The 24,481-nt window shown below is 47.5% G+C and overlaps 1 protein-coding gene and 1 pseudogene across 1 annotated transcript in view; one reads left to right on the top strand and one right to left on the bottom strand.

Annotated features, from left to right (window-relative positions):
* Nucleotides 1-24,464, bottom strand: LOC135035839 (zinc finger protein 585A-like; annotated as a pseudogene).
* Nucleotides 21,109-24,481, top strand: part of LOC135035841 (oocyte zinc finger protein XlCOF7.1-like) — a gene marked incomplete at its 3' end in the record, with an annotated part of 104,123 nt that continues 100,750 nt past the window's right edge. The window contains exon 1 of the mRNA XM_063954379.1: nt 21,109-21,114. Coding sequence (XP_063810449.1) covers nt 21,109-21,114 — 6 coding nt within the window. The remainder of the gene's footprint in view (nt 21,115-24,481) is intronic.

Genomic DNA, 24,481 nt, shown 5'->3' on the forward strand with positions numbered 1-24,481 from the left:
TATAACAAGATCTGATTTCCGTGCAAAACATTTCCCACACTCAGAACATGGAAATGCTTTCTCACCTGTGTGACTTATCTGATGTATAACAAGAGCTGATTTATTTCTCAGAGTATAGAAATGGCCTCTCACCTGTGTGAGTTCGCTGATGTCTAACAAGATGTAATTTTTGTGTAAAACATTTTCCGCACTCGGAGCAAGAAAATGGTTTCTCACCTGTGTGACTTTGCTGATGTGTAACAAGATGTGATTTCTGTGCAAAACATTTCCCACACTCAGAACATGGAAATGACTTCTCACCTGTGTGACTTTGCTGATGTGTAACAAGATCTGATTTCTGTGCAAAACATTTCCCACACTCCGAGCAAGAAAATGGCTTCTCACCTGTGTGACTTCTCTGATGTATAAGAAGGTGGGATTTCCAGGTAAAACTTTTCCCGCACTCACAGCAAGAAAATAGCTTCTCACGTGTGTGGGTTCCCTGAAGTATAACAAGATCTGATTTCCGTGCAAAACATTTCCCACACTCAGAACATGGAAATGCTTTCTCACCTGTGTGACTTATCTGATGTATAACAAGAGCTGATTTATTTCTCAGAGTATAGAAATGGCCTCTCACCTGTGTGAGTTCGCTGATGTCTAACAAGATGTAATTTTTGTGTAAAACATTTTCCGCACTCGGAGCAAGAAAATGGTTTCTCACCTGTGTGACTTTGCTGATGTGTAACAAGATGTGATTTCTGTGCAAAACATTTCCCACACTCAGAACATGGAAATGACTTCTCACCTGTGTGACTTTGCTGATGTGTAACAAGATGTGATTTCTGTGTAAAACATTTCCCACACTCCGAGCAAGAAAATGGTTTCTCACCTGTGTGACTTCTCTGATGTATAAGAAGGTGGGATTTCCAGGTAAAACTTTTCCCGCACTCACAGCAAGAAAATAGCTTCTCACCTGTGTGACTTCTCCGATGTGCAGCAAGATGTGATTTTTGTGTAAAACATTTCCCACACTCCGAGCAAGAAAATGGTTTCTCACCTGTGTGGCTTCTGTGATGTCTAACAAGATGTAATTTGTGTGCAAAACATTTCCCACACTCAGAACATGGAAATGGCTTTTCACCTGTGTGACTTCTCTGATGTATAACAAGGTGCGATTTACAGGTAAAACTTTTCTCGCACTCAGAGCAAGAAAATAGCTTCTCACCTGTTTGACTTCTCTGATGTGTAACAAGATGTGATTTTTTTGTAAAACATTTCCCGCACTCAGAGCAAGAAAATGGCTTCTCACCTGTGTGACTTCTGTGATGTATAACAAGATCTGATTTCTGTGCAAAACCTTTCCCACATTCAGAACATGGAAATGGCTTCTCACCTGTGTGACTTCTGTGATGTAGAACAAGATCTGATTTCTGTGCAAAACATTTCCCACACTCAGAACATGGAAATGGCTTCTCACCTGTGTGACTTCTGTGATGTAGAACAAGATCTGATTTCTGTGCAAAACATTTCCCACACTCCGAGCAAGAAAATGGCTTCTCACCTGTGTGACTTCTCTGATGTATAAGAAGGTGGGATTTCCAGGTAAAACTTTTCCCGCACTCACAGCAAGAAAATAGCTTCTCACGTGTGTGGGTTCCCTGAAGTATAACAAGATCTGATTTCCGTGCAAAACATTTCCCACACTCAGAACATGGAAATGCTTTCTCACCTGTGTGACTTATCTGATGTATAACAAGAGCTGATTTATTTCTCAGAGTATAGAAATGGCCTCTCACCTGTGTGAGTTCGCTGATGTCTAACAAGATGTAATTTTTGTGTAAAACATTTTCCGCACTCGGAGCAAGAAAATGGTTTCTCACCTGTGTGACTTTGCTGATGTGTAACAAGATGTGATTTCTGTGCAAAACATTTCCCACACTCAGAACATGGAAATGACTTCTCACCTGTGTGACTTTGCTGATGTGTAACAAGATGTGATTTCTGTGTAAAACATTTCCCACACTCCGAGCAAGAAAATGGTTTCTCACCTGTGTGACTTCTCTGATGTATAAGAAGGTGGGATTTCCAGGTAAAACTTTTCCCGCACTCACAGCAAGAAAATAGCTTCTCACCTGTGTGACTTCTCTGATGTGCAGCAAGATGTGATTTTTGTGTAAAACATTTCCCACACTGAGCAAGAAAATGGTTTCTCACCTGTGTGGCTTCTGTGATGTCTAACAAGATGTAATTTGTGTGCAAAACATTTCCCACACTCAGAACATGGAAATGGCTTTTCACCTGTGTGACTTCTCTGATGTATAACAAGGTGCGATTTACAGGTAAAACTTTTCTCGCACTCAGAGCAAGAAAATGGCTTCTCACCTGTGTGACTTCTGTGATGTAGAACAAGATCTGATTTCTGTGCAAAACATTTCCCACACTCAGAACATGGAAATGGCTTCTCACCTGTGTGACTTCTGTGATGTAGAACAAGATCTGATTTCTGTGCAAAACATTTCCCACACTCAGAACATGGAAATGGCATCTCACCTGTGTGACTTCTGTGATGTATAACAAGATGTGATTTCCGTGTAAAACATTTCCCACACTCAGAACATGGAAATGGCTTCTCACCTGTGTGACTTTGCTGATGTGTAACAAGTTGTGATTTTTGTGTAAAACATTTCCTGCACTCAGAGCAAGAAAATGGCTTCTCACCTGTGTGACTTCTCTGATGTATAACAAGATCTGATTTGCACGTAAAATATTTCCCACACTTTGAGCATATCAGTGGCCTTTCACCTGCCTTACCTGTGTGTGGGTTAATAGGCTTTGTGTTCTGTGTAAAATATTTGGCATCTATAGAACAGGGAAACTCTGTATCTACTCTCAGAGCTGTAACAGATGCACCAATATCAGAATGATCAGGAGAACATTCCCCAGGATCAGGGGGATCAGCTGATAGAGCTGGATGTATAAGTGGGGTAATGGGGTTATCTCCTGGAGAATCCGGTCTACTGTCATTATCTTTTATGTCACAATCCGGGGATAACATTAGATGTCCTTCTGAGATATTCCTGCTTGTGTGTCCATCTGCTGGAAATAAAATACATTCTGGAAATGTGAAATTTTCTGTAACAATATTAATCTTGTAAACAATAGAAGATGACTCTCTGGGACAATTAACTGTAAATGTGTGTGTATAATAAAACATAACTTTTAATAAAGGCTTTATAATATTGTGTCTCATACTATCATTGTGTCCACCCTCCTGAGAACACTCACAATAACAAATGTATTATAATAAGACTTAGATATATCTCTCTCTTGTACTGGTAACTAACCATGAAGTATAAATGGAGATGTAGTCACTCGCCAAGTCCTATGTCAGCACCAATGTAAAACAATGGATGGGGAACATATCGTATGAATTGGAGATTCTAGATGAACAATAACATCAGTCATATGAGCTGATGGATCAGAGAAATGTCTCCTAACGTTACTCCTGGAAGCATTGGAAAGGTAGCATTCCTTTATGTGTGTGCTCATACGCTGGTAAGCCTGTACATATGTTACTCACCCTTATATAAGGTATATTCCTACAGCAGAGTAGGTGTGGTACAAGGTACTTTACATGCAATACACCATATAATACCCTGTAATCATCATCATCTGCTAGGTTATAATCTACTTTCTCTTACGTCCTAGAGGATGCTGGGTCCATTTAGTACCATGGGGTATAGATGGGTCCTTTGGGAGCCACTGGCACTTTAAGAGTTTAATAGTGTGGGCTGGCCCCTCCCTCTATGCCCCTCCTACCAGACTCAGTTTAGAAAATGTGCCCAGAGGAGCAGGTCACAGCTAGGGGAGCTCCTAGGAGTTTTCTTAGCTTTTTATTTACCATACTGAGAAAGAGACGCAGTTTTTGAGACAATCTGTAGTGGGTTTGAAGTATTCAGCTCCCACTACTTCATCTAAAACCCCACCTACATACCCTAAAAAACGTGCACTTGCCCAGATAATGCAAGCTGACACTGATACCGACTCTGATACAGGAGATGGTGATGGGGATATGCAGGGGGGGAGGGGAATGCATCCCTTGCTAAAGGGGTGCAGCTACTGACTGAAGCCATTAGGGATGTTTTGCATATTTCTAAGAAGGTTCCGTAACAGGAGGAATCTTATATTACAGTAAATAAGAAATCATCGCATACCTTCCCTGCTTCTTAGGTGTTAAACTGCCTGGTTTAGAAAATCCAACGAAAACCCACAGAAAAATATTCCAGATCCCTAAAAGAATTTTCATTGCTTTCCCTTTCCCTGAAGAGGATAGGAAGAAGTGGGAAAACCCACCTATAGTAGACGCTTCTGTATCTAGGCTGTCTAAAAAGGTGGTTTTACCTGTCCCTGGTTCAACCGCCTTAAAGGAGCAGGCTGACCGTAATATTAGGACTACGCTCAAATCACTATAGACTGCAACAGGCGTGGCTTTAAGGCCCACTACTGCTTGTGCATGGATTTCTAAAGCCATAGTAAAGTGGTCAGGCATCTTACTAAAGGACTAAGATACTATGGATAGGAGTGACATGGACTTGTTTTTACGTCACATACAGGATTCTGCAAGTTTCATGGTGGAGGCCATGAAGGACATTGGCCTGCTTAATGCAAGGGCTACTTCCATGGCTGTCTCCAAACCCCCTCCAACCTTCTTTAGAGGAGGTCAGGGAAGATCCAAAAAACCTGCACCAACAGGTTACCAGGAAAAGAAACCAGGTTTTGCTTCCTTCAAATCTTCAGCATGACGTTGGACCTCCCAGCATGGAGATCAGGCAGGTGGGAGCGAGCCTAAAAGATTTCAGTGACATCTGGGCGTCATCATGCTTAGACCCCTGGGTAAAAGATATTGTTGCCATGGGGTACAGACTAGAGTTTCAGCAACTCTCACCTCACAGATTCTTCAAATCAGGCTTACCAGCTTCGCTGACAGAAAGTGCTATCCTACAGTAAGCCATTAAAAAATTGGTACGAACAAATGTCATTGTTCCAGTTCCACCTTACCCAAAAACCAAGGGTTTTTACTCAAACCTGTTTGTGGTACCAAAACCGGATGGTTCGGTAAAGCCTATATTGAACCTGAAGTAATTGAACCCCTACTTGAGGGTTTTCCAATTCAAGATGGAGTCTCTGAGAGTGGTGAGCTCAGGTCTGGAGGAGGGGAAAATCCTAGTATCCCTGGATATCAAGGATGCGTACCTTCACATTTCGCTCTGGCCGCCTCACCAGGCCTATCTACGGTTTGCATTACAGGACTGTCACTTTCAGTTCCAGACGTTGCCATTTGGACTCTCCACAGCACCGAGAGTGTTCACCAAGGTCATAGCGGAGATGATGCTACTCCTACGCAAACAGGGAGTGAACATAATTCCATATCTGGACGTTCTGCTGATAAAGGCATCTTCCAAGGAGAAGCTGTTGCAGAGTATTGCACTCTTAACTCAACTACTCTGGGATCATGGGTGGATCCTGAACCTTCCAAAGTCACATTTGGAACTGACAAGGAGACTGCCCTTCCTGGGGATGATGCACACCAGTGCCTGCAGAAATGTACTGGTGTCTGAACTGTTATGCACACCAGTGCCTGCAGGAATGTGCTGGTGTCTGAACTGTTATGCACACCAGTGCCTGCAGGAATGCACTGGTGTCTGAACGGAGAGGGATGCAAAACAAATGAACTCACAGACAGACTGGGAAATATGACATTACGTACACAGAAGGTGATAGGGTAACAAAATAAACACAAAGTGAACAGAGAATCCCAGAGGCTAAGAAACTGGGTGTCTCCCTAGTATTAGGAATGCTCAGATGGAAAAAGCAAGATGTTGTGTTTTAATACGTAGAGAACCCGAAATGCTGTTGCTAAGGGCAACAGCAAAACCCTAAAGGGTTACCAACGGGTGTGGCAGTAAACTCCTTGGTCAGAGATGGAATAATAGACACAAGGAGAGTCTCCACAATCCTAATCCTCACAAGCAGTGCACAGGTTCAGCTTACTGCCACTAAACTAACACCTGAACACCTTGCACAGTGAGAAAGGATTTTGGCAGGCAAGTCTGAGAATACAGCCGCAAACTTGCTAAGTTCACAGAGTAGCAAAAGAACCCCAGCAAGTTAAACGACTGACTCCAGTCTTACTGCTAGGTCTGGATTGGCAGAGTGTAGTACCAAATCCCCAGGCCTATTTGCAGTAAGCAACAACAAATACAAAGCTACACAGTACTGGCTAACTTTCAGGAACTGACTAACCAACAAAGATTCAGCAGCATCTGCTTAACCTGAGAAGAGGGTTTATAAAGCAGGTGCTGTCCACGCCCCACTCAGACCTCACAGACTGTGAGCACAAAAACCAGCACCGGATCCCCTGCCGTGCACAGAGCCTGTACCCACTGCACAGCAAAAGACCCGAACCGGAGTATCAGCTGCGCTCAGGTTACTCCGCTAGCACTTGTCTCCCGGTTGCCATGACGACGTGGCAGCACAGGGCAGGAGACCCTAACAGTTAGATACTTTGGCCTCTGAGGACTTCAAGTTTGGTCAATCAGTTCTGCAGGAACCTCAGCACTCTCCCTCCTGTACTGGGAGCTTTGGTACATCCCCATAGTACTAAATGGACCCCAGCATCCTCTAGGACGTAAGAGAAAATAGGATTTTAATTACCTACCGGTAAATACTTTTCTCGTAGTCCGTACAGGATGCTGGGCACCCGCCCTGTGCTTCGTATTACTGCATTGTTACTTGGTTCAGTATTGTTAGTTCAGCCGTTGCTGAACTGTTCTAAGTTGGTTAGTTTGGCTTTCCTTTTTGTTATGTGTGAGCTGGTGTGAATCTCACCATCTGTGTATTTCCTTCTCTCAAAGTATGTCCGTCTCCTTGGGCACAGTTTCTAGACCGAGTCTGGTAGGAGGGGCATAGAGGGAGGGGCCAGCCCACACTATTAAACTCAAAGTGCCAGTGGCTCCCAAATGACCCGTCTATACCCCATGGTACTAAATGGACCCCAGCATCCTCTACGGACTACGAGAAAAGGATTTACCAGTAGGTAATTAAAATCCTATTTTGACATCCCCATCATCAGTGTCTTACCTCTATATTCTCAATAGTAATAAGGATGATGTGTGTACAGTAAGTATGATAATAGGATTTTAATATACCTACCGGTAATCCTTTTCTCGTAGTCCGTAGAGGATGCTGGGGTCCATTCAGTACTGAGGAAGATAGATGTATATAGCTTAAGCATGTCAGCCATTTTGTTAAGTAGCAGCCATGATGTAGTGAAGTAGAAGTATGCTTTGCTGAGTTAATCAGAATAATGCTGACATTTCATAGTTAGTACATTCTATGCGAAGCAAGGTCGTAGCTATAATTCTTGAAAACATGTTATTAGACAGTCTCTGTGTGTTTAGATTTCTCTGAAGGACATATAGGGGGATGTCAGCCTGAGAGGAGTTGAGGAGAGATGCATTATTGTTTTGAAATATGACGTGTATCAAGTGTTCATGCAAGTAGCTTTTTCTCTATATAATGTCATGCTATATAAAGTGAAGGCAGTCTCATTTTAACGGACATAACTACGTGTGGTGTCAGTTTCCTGGGATTCCCAATCGATTGGTAAACAAAGGGTAACAACAGACAATTGAAGGAGATTGATAAAAGGAGGATTATATCCAACAGTACCATGGGGTATAGGCGGGTCCGCAGGAGCCTTCGGCACTTTAAGACTTTTTCACAGTGTGAACTGGCTCCCCCCTCTATGCCCCTCCTCCAGACCTCAGTATAGGAACTATGCCCCTAGGAGACGGACAAAGTTCGAGAGAAGGATTAACATTAAGCCAGTGACGAGATTCACACCAGCTCACACCGTTCAACCATGCCGCACAACATGGCATTCAACTCAACCCATGCAAACGAGCATGAACGACTTTTCAGCAACCGCTGAAGAGCAACTTAACATATAAAACTTGTGTAAGAAGAAAAAATATAATGCAGGAAAAAGAAAGCACTGGGCGGACGCTCAGCATCCTCTACGGACTATGAGAAAAGGATTTACTGGTAGGTATATTAAAATCCTATTTTCTCTTATGTCCTAGAGGATCCTGGGGTCCATGTAGATGTACCAAAGCTCCCAGTATGGGAGGGAGAGCGTGGAGGCTCCTGCCGAACTGACTGACCAAATTAATCATCATCAGCCAAGGTGTCAAACTTGTAAAACTTAGCAAACGTGTTTGTACCTGACCAAGTAGCTGCTTGGCAAATCTGTAAGGCCGAGACACCCCGGGCAGCCGCCCAGGAAGAACCCACTTTCCTCATAGAGTGGGCATTTACCGAACTCTGTATCGGACATCGTGCCGTGGAATGAGCATGCTGAATCGCACATCTGATCCAGCGTGCAATTGTCTGCTTAGAAGCAGGATCAAACAGGATAAACAAAGCTTCTGTTTTCCTTATACGAGGTGTTCTCGTGACATAAGTCTTCAAAGCTTTGGCGACATCCAAGGACTATGAAATAGCGGAGGTGTCAGAAGCCACTGGCACCACAACAGGCTGGTTCATATGGAAAGAAGATACAACCTTCAGAAGAAATTGCTGACGCGTTCTTAGTTCAGCCCTATCTTCATGAAAGATCAAACAAGGCCTTGCGGATGCCAAGGCCAACCGCCTGAACACTTTCCAAGAGAGAAACTTTAACTCCACCTCTTTCAGAGGTTCAAACCAATCCGATTTAAGGAACTGCAACCCCATGTTAAGATCCCATGGTGCCGCAGGAGGCACAAATGGTGGTTGGATGCGCAGAACCCCCTTCATGAACATCTGAACCCCAGGAAGGGAAGCCAACTGTTCCGGAAAGAAAATGGACAAGGACGAAATTTGGACCTTGACGGATCCCAATCTTAAACCTGCATCCCCAACAACCTGTAGAAATAGGAAAATACGTCCTAATTGAAACTCCAACACAGAAGAATTCTTGGATTCAAACCAAGATACATATTTTCTCCAAATACAATGCTAATGTCTAGACGTTACTCCTTTCCCGGCCTGAATAGGAGTGGGAATGACTTCGTTGTGAATACCCTTTTGGGCTAGGATCTGTCGCTCAACAGCCACGCCATCAAACGTAGCCGCGGTAAGTCTTGATAAACCTACGACCCCTGCTGAAGCAGGTCCTCGCGAAGAGGAAGAGGATCTTCTATCAGTAACTCCTGAAGATCTGGATACCAAGCCCTCCTTGGCCATTCTGGGACAATGAGAATCGGCCGAACCTTTGCTCTTCTTATGATCTTGAGAATTTTCAGAAGTAGTGGAAGTGGAGGGAACACATACACCTACTGGAACTCCCCACGGGTCACCAGTGCAGCCACTGCTATTGCTTGTGGGTCTCTCGACCTGGAACAATATTTCTGAAGCTTCTTGTTGAGACAAGATGCTATCATGTCCACTTGAGGAATGCCCCAACGACTTGCTACCTCTGCAAAGACTTCTTAGTGGAGGCCACATTCTCCTGGATGGAGATCATGTCTGCTGAGAAAGTCTGCTTCACAGTTGTCCACTCCCAGAATGAAGATTGCTGACAGAGCTCATGCATATCTTTCTGTCCAAAGGAGTATTTTTGTCACCTCTGCCATTGCCGCTCCGCTTTTCGTTCCGCCCTGACGGTTTATGTAAGCTACCGCTGTTACATTGTCCGACTGGATCTGTATGGGACGATCTTGAAGAAGATGCGCCGCTTGTAGAAGGCTGTTGTAAACGTCCCTCAACTCCAGAATGTTTATGTGAAGAAGTATTTCTTGACTTGGCCATCTTCCTTGGAAGCTTTCCCCTTGCTTGACTGCTCTCCAACCTTGGAGACTTGCATCCGTGGTCACTAGGATCCAGGCTTGAATCCCGAACCTGCAACCCTCCAGGAGGCGAGAACTTTGTAGCCACTACAGGTGCGAAACTCTGGCTTTCGTTGACAGTATTCTCTGGTGCATGTGTAGATGCGATCCGGACCACTTGTCCAGTAGATCCCACTGGAAAACCCCGGCATGGAATTGGCCATATTGTAGAGCCTCGTAGGCCGCTATCATCTTCGTCAGCAGGCGAATGCACTGATAATCGACACGCGTGCTGGTCTCAAAATTTGTTTGACCATCCTCTGGATCTCCAGAGCCTTTTCCACAGGTAGAAATACTTTCTGTACCTCAGTGTCCAGTATCATTCTCAGAAATCATAACCTTATCGTCGGTTCCAATTGTGATTGTGGAAGGTTTATGATCCAACCGTGCTGTTGAAGCACCGTCAGGGATAGTGCAATGTTTTGCACTAACTTCTCCCTGGATCTCACTTTTATCAGGAGATCGTCCAGGTACGTCCAGGTAAGGAATTATGTTGACTCCTTTCTTGCGATAGAGAACCATCGTCTCCTCCATCACCTTGGTGAATACTGTCGGTGCCGTGGAGAGTTCGAATGGCAATGTATGGAACTGGTAGTTTCAGTCCTGAACCGCAAATCTCAGATATGTGAATAAACATCTTTGATGTCCACAGACACCATAACTTCCATCTCCTTCAGACTGGAGATTACTGCTCTCAGGGACTCCATCTTGAATTTGAACCTTTTTAGATAAAGGTTCAGCGATTTTAGGTTTAAAATCGGTCTGACCGAACCATCCGGCTTCAGCACCACAAACAGGCTTGAATAAAATCCTTTTTCCTGTTGTAGCCCAGGAACGAAGGTAATTTATTTTTCCTGACATACTTTCTATATTGCTTCCAGTAAATTCCTTCTGTCTTGAAGAGAAACTGGTAAGGCTGATTTGAAAAATCGGCATGGGGGAGATCTTTAAACTCTAGCTTGTAACCTTGGGATACTATTTGTAGTATCCAAGGACGCAGATCTGATTGTACCCAGATCTGGCTGAAGAGTTGTAGGTGTGCCCCCACTTGATCGGACTCCCATAGGGGTTCCTCAGTGCCATGCTGTGGTTTTAGCAGGAGCAGCGTCTGACTTCTGCTCCTGCTATCCTGATGCTGTTGTAGGTTTCCTACCTCTTCCCCACCCACTTCTTGTGAAGAAGGGGGTTCCTTTGGCTTTTTTTGCGTTTGTTAGGCCGAAAGGACTGTATTGTATGCGAATGATATGCTTTCTTTGCAGGTGCCGCTGCATAAGGAAGAAATGCTGATTTACCTGAGGTAGTCGTCAAAATTATGGCATCCAGTTGGTCCCCAAATAGCGTCTCACCTTTGTAGGGGAGCGCTACAGTATTCCATTTTGATTCTGCATCTGCATTCCACTGGCAAATCCACAGTGCTCTGCCAGCTGAATCCGCTATGCAGACTCCTTTATATGACCGAGAGTTAAGACCATTTCATCTTAATCAACTGTGTCTATATTTGCAAACAAGTTGTCTGACCATTTTAGAATAGCGTTACCTACCCATGCACAAGCAATGGTGGGCCTGAGTAACGTTCCGGTAGCCACCACCAGACTTTCCTTCAGGCCGAGCTGTCCACCATCATGCGGAGAACTTTGGGGCATCAGAAGCGGGCTTCTGGCCCTGGGAGCCTTCGGGAGCAGGCTTCTTGCCTTTAGCACGACCATCTTTGAAGAAGGTGTTCGAAGGACTGCGACGCGGCGGGCATGAAGGGCATCTTCATAGCTAGTGCAGCTGAGGGGAGAAAAGGATACTTACCCGCCGTAGCCATGGCAATCCACGCGTCTAGCACCTCCCCAAAGAGAGCTTGGCCCTTATATGGCAGGCTCTCCACACTCATCCTGGATTCCACGTACAAAGACCAGTTGCATAGCCAGAGACCCCTGCAAGCCGAGACGGATATGGAGGAGATCCCCGCAGCCATGGAGCAATGGAGTCCACCTGGAAACCTGCAGAATCCTGAATATTACGTAAAAATAAATCAACGTCACCTTTATCCAGCGTAGTCGATTCCTCCTGCAGAGCGATCGACCATCTGGCAATAGCTTTTGCAATCCAAGCACAGGCTATAGTAGGCCGCAGTATAGCCCCTGAAGCCGTGTAAATGGATTTCAGCGTAGCATCCACCTTGCGGTCTGCCGGGTCCTTCAATGCGGTAGCCCCCGGGATCGGTAATACCAGCTGTTTTGACAGCCTGGAGACAGAGGCGTCCACAATCGGCGGAGACTCCCACCTTTTTCTATCCTCCTCTGGGAAGGGAAAAGCAACCAAGACCCTCTTAGGGATCTTAAACTTTTTCTCCGGATTTTCCCAGGCTTTCTCAAAGATAGTGTTTAATTCTTTAGACGCTGGGAAAGTGAGGGGGGGCTTTTTACTGTCCGTGAAAAAGGCCTCCTCAACCTGCTCAGGCGTTGTGTCAGTAATGTGCAACACCTCCCTCACAGCATCGATCATTAATTGCACCTCCTTAGCAAGTGATGCCGTTCCCCGTGACATATCCCCATCACCGCCCGCTGTGTCAGAATCAGTGTCCGTGTCATCCTGCAAGTGCACGTTTGTGAGAATGTACCACGGGGGACCCCGAGGAGGCAGCATCAGACCATACAACCATAGAAGATTGCAGCACTTGAGTTGCCTGTTCAGTTCTAGCAACCCTGTCAGAAATCTGAGAAATAGTCCTCCTGAGAGAGACTAACCATTCCAGCTCTCTAACTGGAATCTGCGCTACAACAGTGCAATCCTGATTACATGGAATGGAGTCTTCCTGGAAAGACAAATCCTCTGCAGCATGAAACACTGTCCCTAGACATGTTGTCTCACACACACACACACACACACACACACACACACACACACACACACACACACACACCACACACAAGCACGCAGGTTACTGGGCAGACAGAGTTTCCCCCCCAAGAATGGCAGAGAGACACAGAGATTGGAGTCAACCCACACATGGGGCTATTATAGGTATAGGGAGACCCCACACCAGCGCTGACTGAGTCCCTTAATAGGTGACAGCCTTCCACAGCCTTACCCTCCCTTCTACACCCCCCTGGTACCGTACAGATTGCTGGAGGTGCTCTGGAGGGACCTGGACATCCGCTGGCAGTGAGCGGCAGGCAGGAAAATGGCGCTGAACGCTGCTGGGTCCGCTCTGAGGAGAAGCTCCACCCCCGCAATGGCGCCGGCTTCTCGCTCTACTTTAGTTACACTGGCTGGACAGGTCAGTGTAGGGTCTGGAGCAGGATCAGGGCGTGCCTCCTAGTGCCGCACCGCAGTACCGCTGAGCAGTTCTGGAGCGGAGCTTTACCCGCAAGCCGCCGTCTTCACACTGACACCCCGCTTGTGAGGGGGGACAGTGACTTACTCGCCAACTTCAGTTCTGTAAGGGGGTGGCGGCTGGCTGCTGGGGCGAGTGGTCCACTGTGGCAGGTCGCGATCGATTACCTCTGGAGCTCAATGTTCCGACAGCGCTCCCCCCCCCCTCTCTCCTCAGTCCCTCGATGCAGGCAGGCTGTCGCCAGCAGCCTCCTGTAAAGAAATAAACTCTAAAAAAAACTTTTTACCAAGGAAGCTCAGGAGATCTCCCCTAGCTGTGACCGGCTCCTCCGGGCACATTTTCTAAACTGAGTCTGGTAGGTGGGGCATAGAGGGAGGAGCCAGCCCACACTATTAAACTCTTAAAGTGCCAATGGCTCCTGGTGGACCAGTCTATACCCTATGGTACTAATATGGACCCCAGCATCCTCTAGGACATAAGAGAAAACATAGGTACCACACAGTGACACATGATGTGAGGGGGAGAGCAGGAGTATAATAGGGGCTGATGGCTCCTGATGTATGAGATACACCAGAGTGTGGGGAGGAGACTGGTCATATACCTGGACTGGTAACACACAGTGACATGATGTGAGGGGGAGGGCAGGAGTATACTAGGTGCTGATGGCTCCTGATGTATGAGATACACCAGAGAGTGTGGGGAAGAGACTGCTCAGATCTCTGGGCTGGTAACACACAGTGACATGATGTGAGGGGGGAGCAGGAGTATAATAGGGGCTGATGGTTCCTGATGTATGAGATACACCAGAGAGTGTGGGGAGGAGACTGGTCAGATCTCTGGGCTGGTAACACACAGTGACATGATGTGAGGGGGAGAACAGGAGTATAATAAGGGCTGATGGCAACTGATGTATGAGATACACCAGAGTGTAGGGAGGAGACTGGTCATATATCTGGACTGGTAACACACAGTGACATGATGTGAGGAAGAGAGCAGGAGTATAATACTGGCAGATGGCTCCTGATGTATGAGATACACCAGAGAGTGTGGGGAGGAGACTAGTCAGATCTCTGGGCTGGTAACACACAGTGACATGATGTGAGGGGGAGAGCCAGGAGTATAATAGGGGCTGATGGTTCCTGACTCCCCCACTGGGCAGATACATTTCCCTCATTAGTCTATACTGACAGAAGAGGGTGTAGGATAAGAGATTGCTGTAGTGACTGAGCAAGGAGAATATGTGACTCTTTTCTGTAATAATGAGATTTTACTCACCGGTAAATCTATTTCTCGTAGACCGTAGTGGATGCTGAGGACTCCGTAAGGATCATGGGGAATAGCGGCTCCGCAGGAGACTGGGCACAACTAAGAAAGATTTAGGACTACCTGGTGTGCACTGGCTCCTCCCTCTATGACCCTCCTCCAGACCTCAGTTAGGATACCGTGCCCGGAAGAGCTGACACAATAAGGAAAGGATTTGGAATCACGGGTAAGACTCATACCAGCCACACCAATCACACCGTATAACTCGTGATATTATACCCAGTTAACAGTATGAAATATAACTGAGCCTCTCAACAGATGACTCTCAACAATAACCCTTTAGTTAAACAATAACTATATACAAGTATTGCAGACAATCCGCATTTGGGATGGGCGCCCAGCATCCACTACGGACTACGAGAAATAGATTTACCGGTGAGTAAAATCTTATTTTCTCTGACGTCCTAAGTGGATGCTGGGGACTCCGTAAGGACCATGGGGATTATACCAAAGCTCCCAAACGGGCGGGAGAGTGTGGATGACTCTGCAGCACCGAATGAGCAAACTCTAGGTCCTCCTCAGCCAGGGTATCAAACTTGTAGAATCTTGCAAATGTGTTTGACCCCGACCAAGTAGCTGCTCGGCAAAGTTGTAAAGCCGAGACCCCTCGGGCAGCCGCCCAAGAAGAGCCCACCTTCCTTGTGGAATGGGCTTTCATTGATCTAGGATGCGGCAGTCCAGCCGCAGAGTGTGCAAGCTGAATCGTGCTACAGATCCAGCGAGCAATAGTCTGCTTTGAAGCAGGAGCACCCAGCTTGTTGGGTGCGTACAGGATAAATAGCGAGTCAGTTTTCCTGACTCCAGCCGTCCTGGAAACATACATTTTCAGGGCCCTGACTACGTCCAGCAACTTGGAATCTTTCAAGTCCTTAGTAGCCGCAGGCACCACAATAGGTTGGTTCAAATGAAAAGCTGATACCACCTTAGGTAGGAATTGGGAACGAGTCCTCAACTCTGCCCTGTCCATATGGAAAATCAGATAAGGGCTTTTACACGACAAAGCCTCCAATTCTGACACACGCCTGGCCGAGGCCAAGGTCAACAGCATGACCACTTTCCACGTGAGATACTTTAGCTCCACGGTTTTAAGTGGCTCAAAACAATGCGACTTTAGTAAATCCAACACAACGTTGAGATCCCAAGGTGCGACAGGAGGCACAAAAGGAGGCTGAATATGCAGCACTCCTTTAACAAAAGTCTGAATTTCAGGCAGTGAAGCCAGTTCTTTTTGGAAGAAAATTGACAGAGCCGAAATCTGGACCTTAATGGAACCCAATTTTAGGCCCATAGTCACCCCCGACTGTAGGAAGTGCAAGAATCGACCCAGCTGAAATTCCTCCGTTGGGGCCTTCCTGGCCTCACACCAAGCAACATATTTCCGCCATATGCGGTGATAATGGTTTGCGGTCACATCCTTCCTGGCTTTGATCAGTGTAGGAATGACTTCCTCCGGAATGCCCTTTTCCTTTAGGATCCGGTGTTCAACCGCCATGCCGTCAAACGCAGCCACGGTAAGTCTTGGAACAGACAGGGCCCCTGCTGCAGCAGGTCCTGTCTGAGCGGTAGAGGCCATGGGTCCTCTGATATCATTTCTTGAAGTTCTGGGTACCAAGCTCTTCTTGGCCAATCCGGAACAATGAGTATAGTTCTTACTCTTCTCCTTCTTATTATCCTCAGTACCTTGGGTATGAGAGGAAGAGGAGGGAACACATAAACCGACTGGTACACCCACGGTGTCACTAGAGAGTCCACTGCTATCGCCTGAGGGTCTCTTGACCTGGCGCAATATTTTTCTAGCTTTTTGTTGAGGCGGGACGCCATCATGTCCACCTTGAAGACTTCTGAATGAAGTCCCCACTCTGCCGGGTGGAGGTCGTGCCTGCTGAGGAAGTCTGCTTCCCAGTTGTCCACTCCCGGAATGAACACTGCTGACCGTGCTAACACGTGATTTTCCGCCCATCGGAGAATCCTTGTGGCTTCTGCCATCGCCATCCTGCTTCTCGTGCCGCCCTGTCGGTTTACATGGGCGACCACGGTGATGTTGTCGGACTGGATCAGTACTGGCTGGCTTTGAAGCAGGGGTCTTGCCTGACTTAGGGCATTGTAAATGGCCCTTAGTTCCAGAATATTTATCTGCAGGGAAATCTCCTGGCTTGACCATAGTCCTTGGAAATTTCTTCCCTGTGTGACTGCCCCCAGCCTCGAAGGCTGGCATCCGTGGTCACCAGGACCCAGTCCTGTATGCAGAATCTGCGGCCCTCCAGAAGATGAGCACTCTGCAGCCACCACAGTAGAGACACCCTGGTCCTTGCAGACAGGGTTATCATCCGATGCATCTGAAGATGCGATCCGGACCACTTGTCCAACAGATCCCACTGAAAGATCCTTGCATGGAACCTTCCGAATGGAATTGCTTCGTAAGAAGCTACCATCTTTCCCAGGACTCGCGTGCAGTGGTGCACCGACACCTGTTTTGGTTTTAGGAGGTCTCTGACTAGAGATGACAACTCCTTGGCCTTCTCCTCCGGGAGAAACACCTTTTTCTGTTCTGTGTCCAGAACCATCCCCAGGAACAATAGACGCGTTGTAGGAACCAGCTGCGACTTTGGAATATTCAGGATCCAGCCGTGCTGTTGCAGCACTTTCCGAGCAAGTGCTACTCCGATCAACAACTGTTCCCTGGACCTTGCCTTTATAAGGAGATCGTCCAAGTACGGGATAATTATAACTCCCTTTTTTCGAAGGAGTATCATCATTTCGGCCATTACCTTGGTAAATACCCTTGGTGCCGTGGACAGACCACACGGCAACGTCTGGAATTGGTAATGACAGTCCTGTACCACAAATCTGAGGTACTCCTGGTGAGGAGGGTAAATGGGGACATTCAGGTAAGCATCCTAGATGTCCAGTGATACCATGTAATCCCCTTTCTCCAGGCTTGAAATAACAGCCCTGAGCGATTCCATCTTGAACTTGAATCTTTTTATATAAGTGTTCAAGGATTTCAAATTTAAAATGGGTCTCACCGAACCGTCCGGTTTCGGTACCACAAACATTGTGGAATAGTAACCCCTTCCTTGTCGAAGGAGGGGTACCTTGACTATCACCTGCTGCGAATACAGCTTGTGAATTGCCTACAGCACTGCCTCCCTGTCCGAGGGAGTTGTTGGCAAGGCAGATTTGAGGAAACGGCGAGGGGGAGACGTCTCGAATTCCAGCTTGTACCCCTGAGATACCACTTGTAGAATCCAGGGATCCACCCGTGAGCAAGCCCACTGATCGCTGAAGTTCTTGAGACCTGGCTCCGCCTGTGGAGCCCCAGCGTCATGCGGTGGACTTAGAGGAAGCGGGGGAGGACATTTGTTCCTGGGAACTGGCTGTATTTTGCAGCTTTTTCCCTCTACCTCTGCCTCTAACCCGCTTGCCTTTCTGGGGCCGAAAGGACTGTACCTGATAATACGGTGCTTTCTTTGGCTGTGAGGGAACATGGGGTAAAAAATAAGATTTTACTTACCGATAAATCTATTTCTCGTAGTCCGTAGTGGATGCTGGGGACTCCGTCAGGACCATGGGGAATAGCGGCTCCGCAGGAGACAGGGCACAAAAGCAAGCTTTTAGGATCACATGGTGTGTACTGGCTCCTCCCCCTATGACCCTCCTCCAAGCCTCAGTTAGGTACTGTGCCCGGACGAGCGTACACAATAAGGAAGGATCTTGAATCCCGGGTAAGACTCATACCAGCCACACCAATCACACCGTACAACTTGTGATCTGAACCCAGTTAACAGTATGATAACAATGAAGTAGCCTCTAAAAAAGATGGCTCGCCACAATAATAACCCGATTTTTGTAACAATAACTATGTACAAGTAATGCAGACAATCCGCACTTGGGATGGGCGCCCAGCATCCACTACGGACTACGAGAAATAGATTTATCGGTAAGTAAAATCTTATTTTCTCTAACGTCCTAGTGGATGCTGGGGACTCCGTCAGGACCATGGGGATTATACCAAAGCTCCCAAATGGGCGGGAGAGTGCGGATGACTCTGCAGCACCGAATGAGAGAACTCCAGGTCCTCCTCAGCCAGGGTATCAAATTTGTAGAATTTTACAAAACGTGTTCCCCCCTGACCACGTAGCTGCTCGGCAAAGTTTTAAAGCCGAGACCCCCTCGGGCATCCGCCCAAGATGAGCCCACCTTCCTTGTGGAATGGGCATTTACAGATTTTGGCTGTGGCAGGCCTGCCACAGAATGTGCAAGCTGAATTGTACTACAAATCCAAACGAGCAATAGTCTGCTTAGAAGCAGGAGCACCCAGCTTTTTGGGTGCATACAATATAAACAGCAAGTCAGACTTTCTGACTCCAGCCGTCCTGGAAATATATATATATATATATATATATATATATCAATATATTTTTAGGGCCCCGACAACGTCTAGCAACTTGGAGTCCTCCAAGTCCCTAGTAGCCGCAGGCATCACAATATGTTGTTTCAGGTGAAACGCTGACACCACCTTAGGAAGAAACTGGGGACGAGTCCGCAGTTCTGCCCTGTCCGAATGGAAAATCAAATATGGGCCTTTTTAAGACAAAGCCACCAATTCTGACAATCGCCTGGCCGAGGCCAGGGCCACATCATGGTCACTTTCCATGTGAGATATTTCAAATCCACAGATTTGAGCGGTTCAAACCAATATGATTTGAGGAATCCCAACACTACGTTGAGATCCCACGGTGCCACTGGAGGCACACAAGGGGCTGTATATGCAATACTCCCTTGACAAACGTCTGGACTTCAGGAACTGAAGCCAATTTTTTTCTGGAAGAAAATCTACAGGGCCGAAACTTGAACCTTAATGGGCCCCAATTTGAGGCTCATAGACACTCCTGTTTGCAGGAAGTGCAGAAATCGACCTAGTTGAAATTTTTTCGTGGGGCCTTCCTGGCCTCACCCACGCAACATATTTTCACCACATGTGGTGATAACGTTGTGCGGTCACCTCCTTCCTGGCTTTGACCAGGGTAGGTATGACCTCTTCCGGAATGCCTTTTCCCTTAGGATCCGGCGTTCAACCGCCATGCCGTCAAACGCAGTCGCGGTAAGTCTTGGAACAGACAAGGTCCCTGTTGGAGCAGGTCCTTTCTTAGAGGCAGATGCCACGGTTCCTCTTGGAACAGACATGGTTCTTGCTGAAAGCAAATCCCATCTTAGCTCCCGAGGCCATTAGTCCTCTGTGAGCATCTCTTGAAGTTCCGGATACCAAGTCCCTCTTGGCCAATCCGGAGCCACGAGTATAGTTCTTACTCCTCTACGTCTTATAATTCTCAATACCTTGGTTATGAGAAGCAGAGGAGGGAACACATACACCGACTGTTACACCCACGGTGTTACCAGGACGTCCACAGCTATCGCCTGAAGGTCTCGTGACCTGGCGCAATACCTGTCCCGTTTTTTGTTCGGGCGGGACGCCATCATGTCCACCTTTGGTCTTTCCCAACGGTTCACAATCATGCGGAAAACTTCCCGATGAAGTTCCCACTCTCTCGGGTGGAGGTCGTGCCTGCTGAGGAAGTCTGCTTCCCAGTCGTCCACTCCCGGAATGAACACTGCTGACAGTGCTATCACATGATTTTCCGCCTAGCGAAAAATCCTTGCAGTTTTTACCACTGCCCTCCTGCTTCTTGTGCCGCCCTTTCTGTTTACGTGGGCGACTGCCGTGATGTTATCCCACTGGATCAATACCGGCTGACCTTGAAGCAGAGGCCTTGCTAAGCTTAGAGCATTATAAATTTGCTCTTAGCTCCAGTATATTTATGTGGAGAGAATTCTCCAGACTTGATCACACTCCCTGGAAATTTTTTCCCTGTGTGACTGCTCCCCAGCCTCTCAGGCTGGCCTCCGTGGTCACCAGCATCCAATCCTGAATGCCGAATCTGCGGCCCTCTAGAAGATGAGCACTCTGTAATCACCACAGGAGAGACACCCTTGTCCTTGGATATAGGGTTATCCGCTGATGCATCTGAAGATGCAATCCGGACCATTTTTCCAGCAGATCCCACTGAAGAGTTCTTGCGTGAAATCTGCCGAATGGAAGCGCTTCGTAATAAGCCACCATTTTTACCAGGACTCTTGTGCAATGATGCACTGACACTTTTCCTGGTTTTAGGAGGATCCCGATTAGCTCGGATAACTCCCTGGCTTTCTCCTCTGGGAGAAACACCTTTTCCTGGACTGTGTCCAGAATCATCCCTAGGACCAGCAGACGTGTCGTCGGAACAACTGCGGTTTTGGAATATTTAGAATCCACCCGTGCTGTCGTAGAACTACTTGAGATAGTGCTACTCCGACCTCCAACTGTTCTCTGGACCTTGTTCTTATCAGGAGGTCGTCCATTTTCTTTGAAGACGAATCCTCATTTCGGTCATTACCTTGGTAAGGACCCGGGGTGCCTTGGACAATCCAACGGCATCGTCTGAAACTGATAGTGACAGTTCTGTACCACGAACCTGAGGTACCCTTGGTGAGAAAAGCAAATTTTGGGACATGGAGGTAAGCATCCCTGATGTCCCGGGACACCATATAGTCCCCTTGTTCGCTATCACTGCTCTAAGTGACTTCATCTGGAACATTTTCCTCATACATGTCGACACACATGTACCGACATACAGCACACACATAGGGAATGCTCTGATAGAGGACAGGACCCACTAGCCCTTTGGGGAGACAGAGGGAGAGTTTGCCAGCACACACCAAAACGCTATAATTATCCAGGGACAACCTTTATATAAGTGTTCCTCCCTTATAGCATTTTAATATATGTACATATCGCCAAATCAGTGCCCCCCCTCTCTGTTTTAACCCTGTTTCTGTAGTGCAGTGCAGGGGAGAGCATGGGAGCCTTCCCACCAGCATTTCTGTGAGGGAAAATGGCGCTGTGTGCTGAGGAGAATAGGCCCCGCCCCCTTTTCGGCGGGCTTCTTCTCCGGAGTTTGTGATATCTGGCAGGGGTTAAATACATCCATATAGCCTCAAGGGCTATATGTGATGTATTTTTCGCCATACAGGTATTATACATTGCTGCCCAGGGCGCCCCCCCCCGCGCCCTGCACCCTCCGTGACCGCTGTGAGAAGTGTGCTGACAACAATGGCGCACAGCTGCAGTGCTGTGCGCTACCTGATGAAGACTGAAAGTCTTCTGCCGCCTGGTTCCGGACCTCTTCAATCTTCAGCATCTGCAAGGGGGGTCGGCGGCACGGCTCCGGGACGAACCCCAGGGCGAGCCCTGTGTTCCGACTCCCTCTGGAGCTATGTCCAATAGCCTAAGAATCCAATCCATCCTGCACGCAGGTGAGTTGAAAATCTCTCCCCTAAGTCCCTCGATGCAGTGAGCCTGTTGCCAGCAGGACTCACTGAAAATAAAGAACCTAAAAACTTTTTCTAAGTAACTCTTTAAGAGAGCCACCTAGATTGCACCCTGCTCGGACGGGCACAAAAACCTGAGGCTTGGAGGAGGGTCATAGGGGGAGGAGCCAGTACACACCATGTGATCCTAAAAGCTTGCTTTTGTGCCCTGTCTCCTGCGGAGCCGCTATTCCCCATGGTCCTGACGGAGTCCCCAGCATCCACTAGGACGTTAGAGAAATGCTGATTTCCCAGCTGTTGCCGTGGAAACTAGGTCAGAGAGACCATCCCCAAACAACTCCTCACCCTTGTAAGGCAAAACTTCCATGTGCCTTCTAGAATCAATATTTTCTGACAGGGAATCTGAACACACAGCTGCAGTACTGCACATCCATGCTGAAGCAATAGCTGGTCTAAGTATAATGCCTGAGTGTGTATAAACAGACTTCAGGATAGCCTCCTGCTTTCTTTCAGCAGGTTCCTTGAGGGCGGCCGTGTCCGGAGACGGCAGTGCCACCTTCTTTGACAGACGTGTGAGCGCCTTATCCACCCTAGGGGATGTCTCCCAACGTAACCTGTTCTCTGGCGGGAAAGGGTACGCCATTAGTAACTTTTTAGAAATTACCAGTTTCTTATCGGGGGAAGCCCACGCTTCTTCACACACTTCATTTAATTCCTCAGATGGGGGAAAAACCACTGGTAGTTTTTTCTCCCCAAACATAATACCCTTTTTTGTGGTACCTGGGGTAACATCAGAAATGTGCAACACATTTTTCATTGCCGTAATCATGCAACGTGTGGCTCTATTGGAATGTACACTACATCGTCGTCGACACTGGAGTCAGTATCCGTGTCGACATCTGTGTCTGCCATCTGAGGTAGCGGGCGTTTTAGAGCCCCTGATGGCTTTTGAGACACCTGGGCAGGCACGAGCTGAGAAGCCGGCTGTCCCACATCTGCTATGTCGTCAAACCTTTTATGTAAGGAGTCGACACTATCACGTAATTCCTTCCACATGTCCATCCATTCAGGTGTCGGCCCCGCAGGGGGTGACATCACATTTATCGGCACCTGCTCCGCCTCCACCTCCACATAAGCCTCCTCATCAATCATCGACACAGCCGCACCACCACACCGCACACTCACAGGGAATGCTCTGACTGAGGACAGGACCCCACAAAGCCCTTTGGGGAGACAGAGAGAGAGTATGCCAGCACACACCAGAGCGCTATATAATACAGGGATTCACACTACACACAGTGATTTTTCCCCTATAGCTGCTAATATTATACAGATTGCGCCTAAATTTAGTGCCCCCCCTCTCTTTTTTACCCTATGGAGTCTGGAAACTGCAGGGGAGACCTGGGGAGCGTCCTTCCAGCGGAGCTGTGAGGGAAAATGGCGCCAGTGTGCTGAGGGAGATAGCCCCGCCCCTTTTCCGGCTGACTTCTCCCGCTTTTTTATATATATTTTTGATAGGGGTTTTTACACATATATAGTCTTAATGACTATATTATGTGTTAATTTGCCAAGTAAGGCACTCTTATTGCTGCTCAGGGCACCCACCCCCCCATCGCCCTGCACCCTCAGTGACCGGAGTGTGAGGTGTGCATGAGGAGCAATGGCGCACAGCTGCAGTGCTGTGCGCTACCTTAATGAAGACCGAAGTCTTCTGCTGCCGATTTCCAGGAACGTCTTCTTGCTTCTGGATCTGCAAGGGGGACGGCGGCGCGGCTCCGGGACCGGAAGACCGAGGCTGGGCCTGTGTTCGATCCCTCTGGAGCTAATGGTGTCCAGTAGCCTAGAAGCCCAAGCTAGCTGCAAGCAGGTAGGTTCGCTTCTCTCCCCTAAGTCCCTCGTAGCAGTGAGTCTGTTGCCAGCAGATCTCACTGAAAATAAAAAACCTAAAATATACTTTCTTTTCTAGGAGCTCAGGAGAGCCCCTAGTGTGCAACCAGCTCGGCCGGGCACACAATTCTAACTGAGGTCTGGAGGAGGGTCATAGAGGGAGGAGCCAGTGCACACCAGGTAGTCCTAAATCTTTCTTAGTTGTGCCCAGTCTCCTGCGGAGCTGCTATTCCCCATGGTCCTTACGGAGTCCCCAGCATCCACTTAGGACGTTAGAGAAAAGTGTTTATTACTCACCTGTGCTGATATCTGTAGGGATCTCCTCCTCCTTACACTGCTGATCACCCCTCACATACGTCTCCTCTTCTCCCTCTATATCATCTGTTTTAATATCAGACAGACGTTCTACCTAAAAAACAAAAACAAAAAAAAACACAACACTATAATGACATTTGGAGAAAACAGTATAATATCAGTGTATAAGACACACAGCTCCTCTACAGATCATATAGTGACAGTCACTTTGGTATATTGGGGAGACCCTAAATCCCACCTACCTGATCCTCCTGTGGGATCCTGTGATTCTCCTCTGTACAATCCTGGGAATATAGAGGACGGGGACATCTCTCTGGGGTATCTCTGTTACTGGGCCCATCTGTAGGAGACA

Source organism: Pseudophryne corroboree, unplaced genomic scaffold (assembly GCF_028390025.1).
Source record: "Pseudophryne corroboree isolate aPseCor3 unplaced genomic scaffold, aPseCor3.hap2 scaffold_617, whole genome shotgun sequence".
NCBI lineage: Eukaryota > Metazoa > Chordata > Amphibia > Anura > Myobatrachidae > Pseudophryne > Pseudophryne corroboree.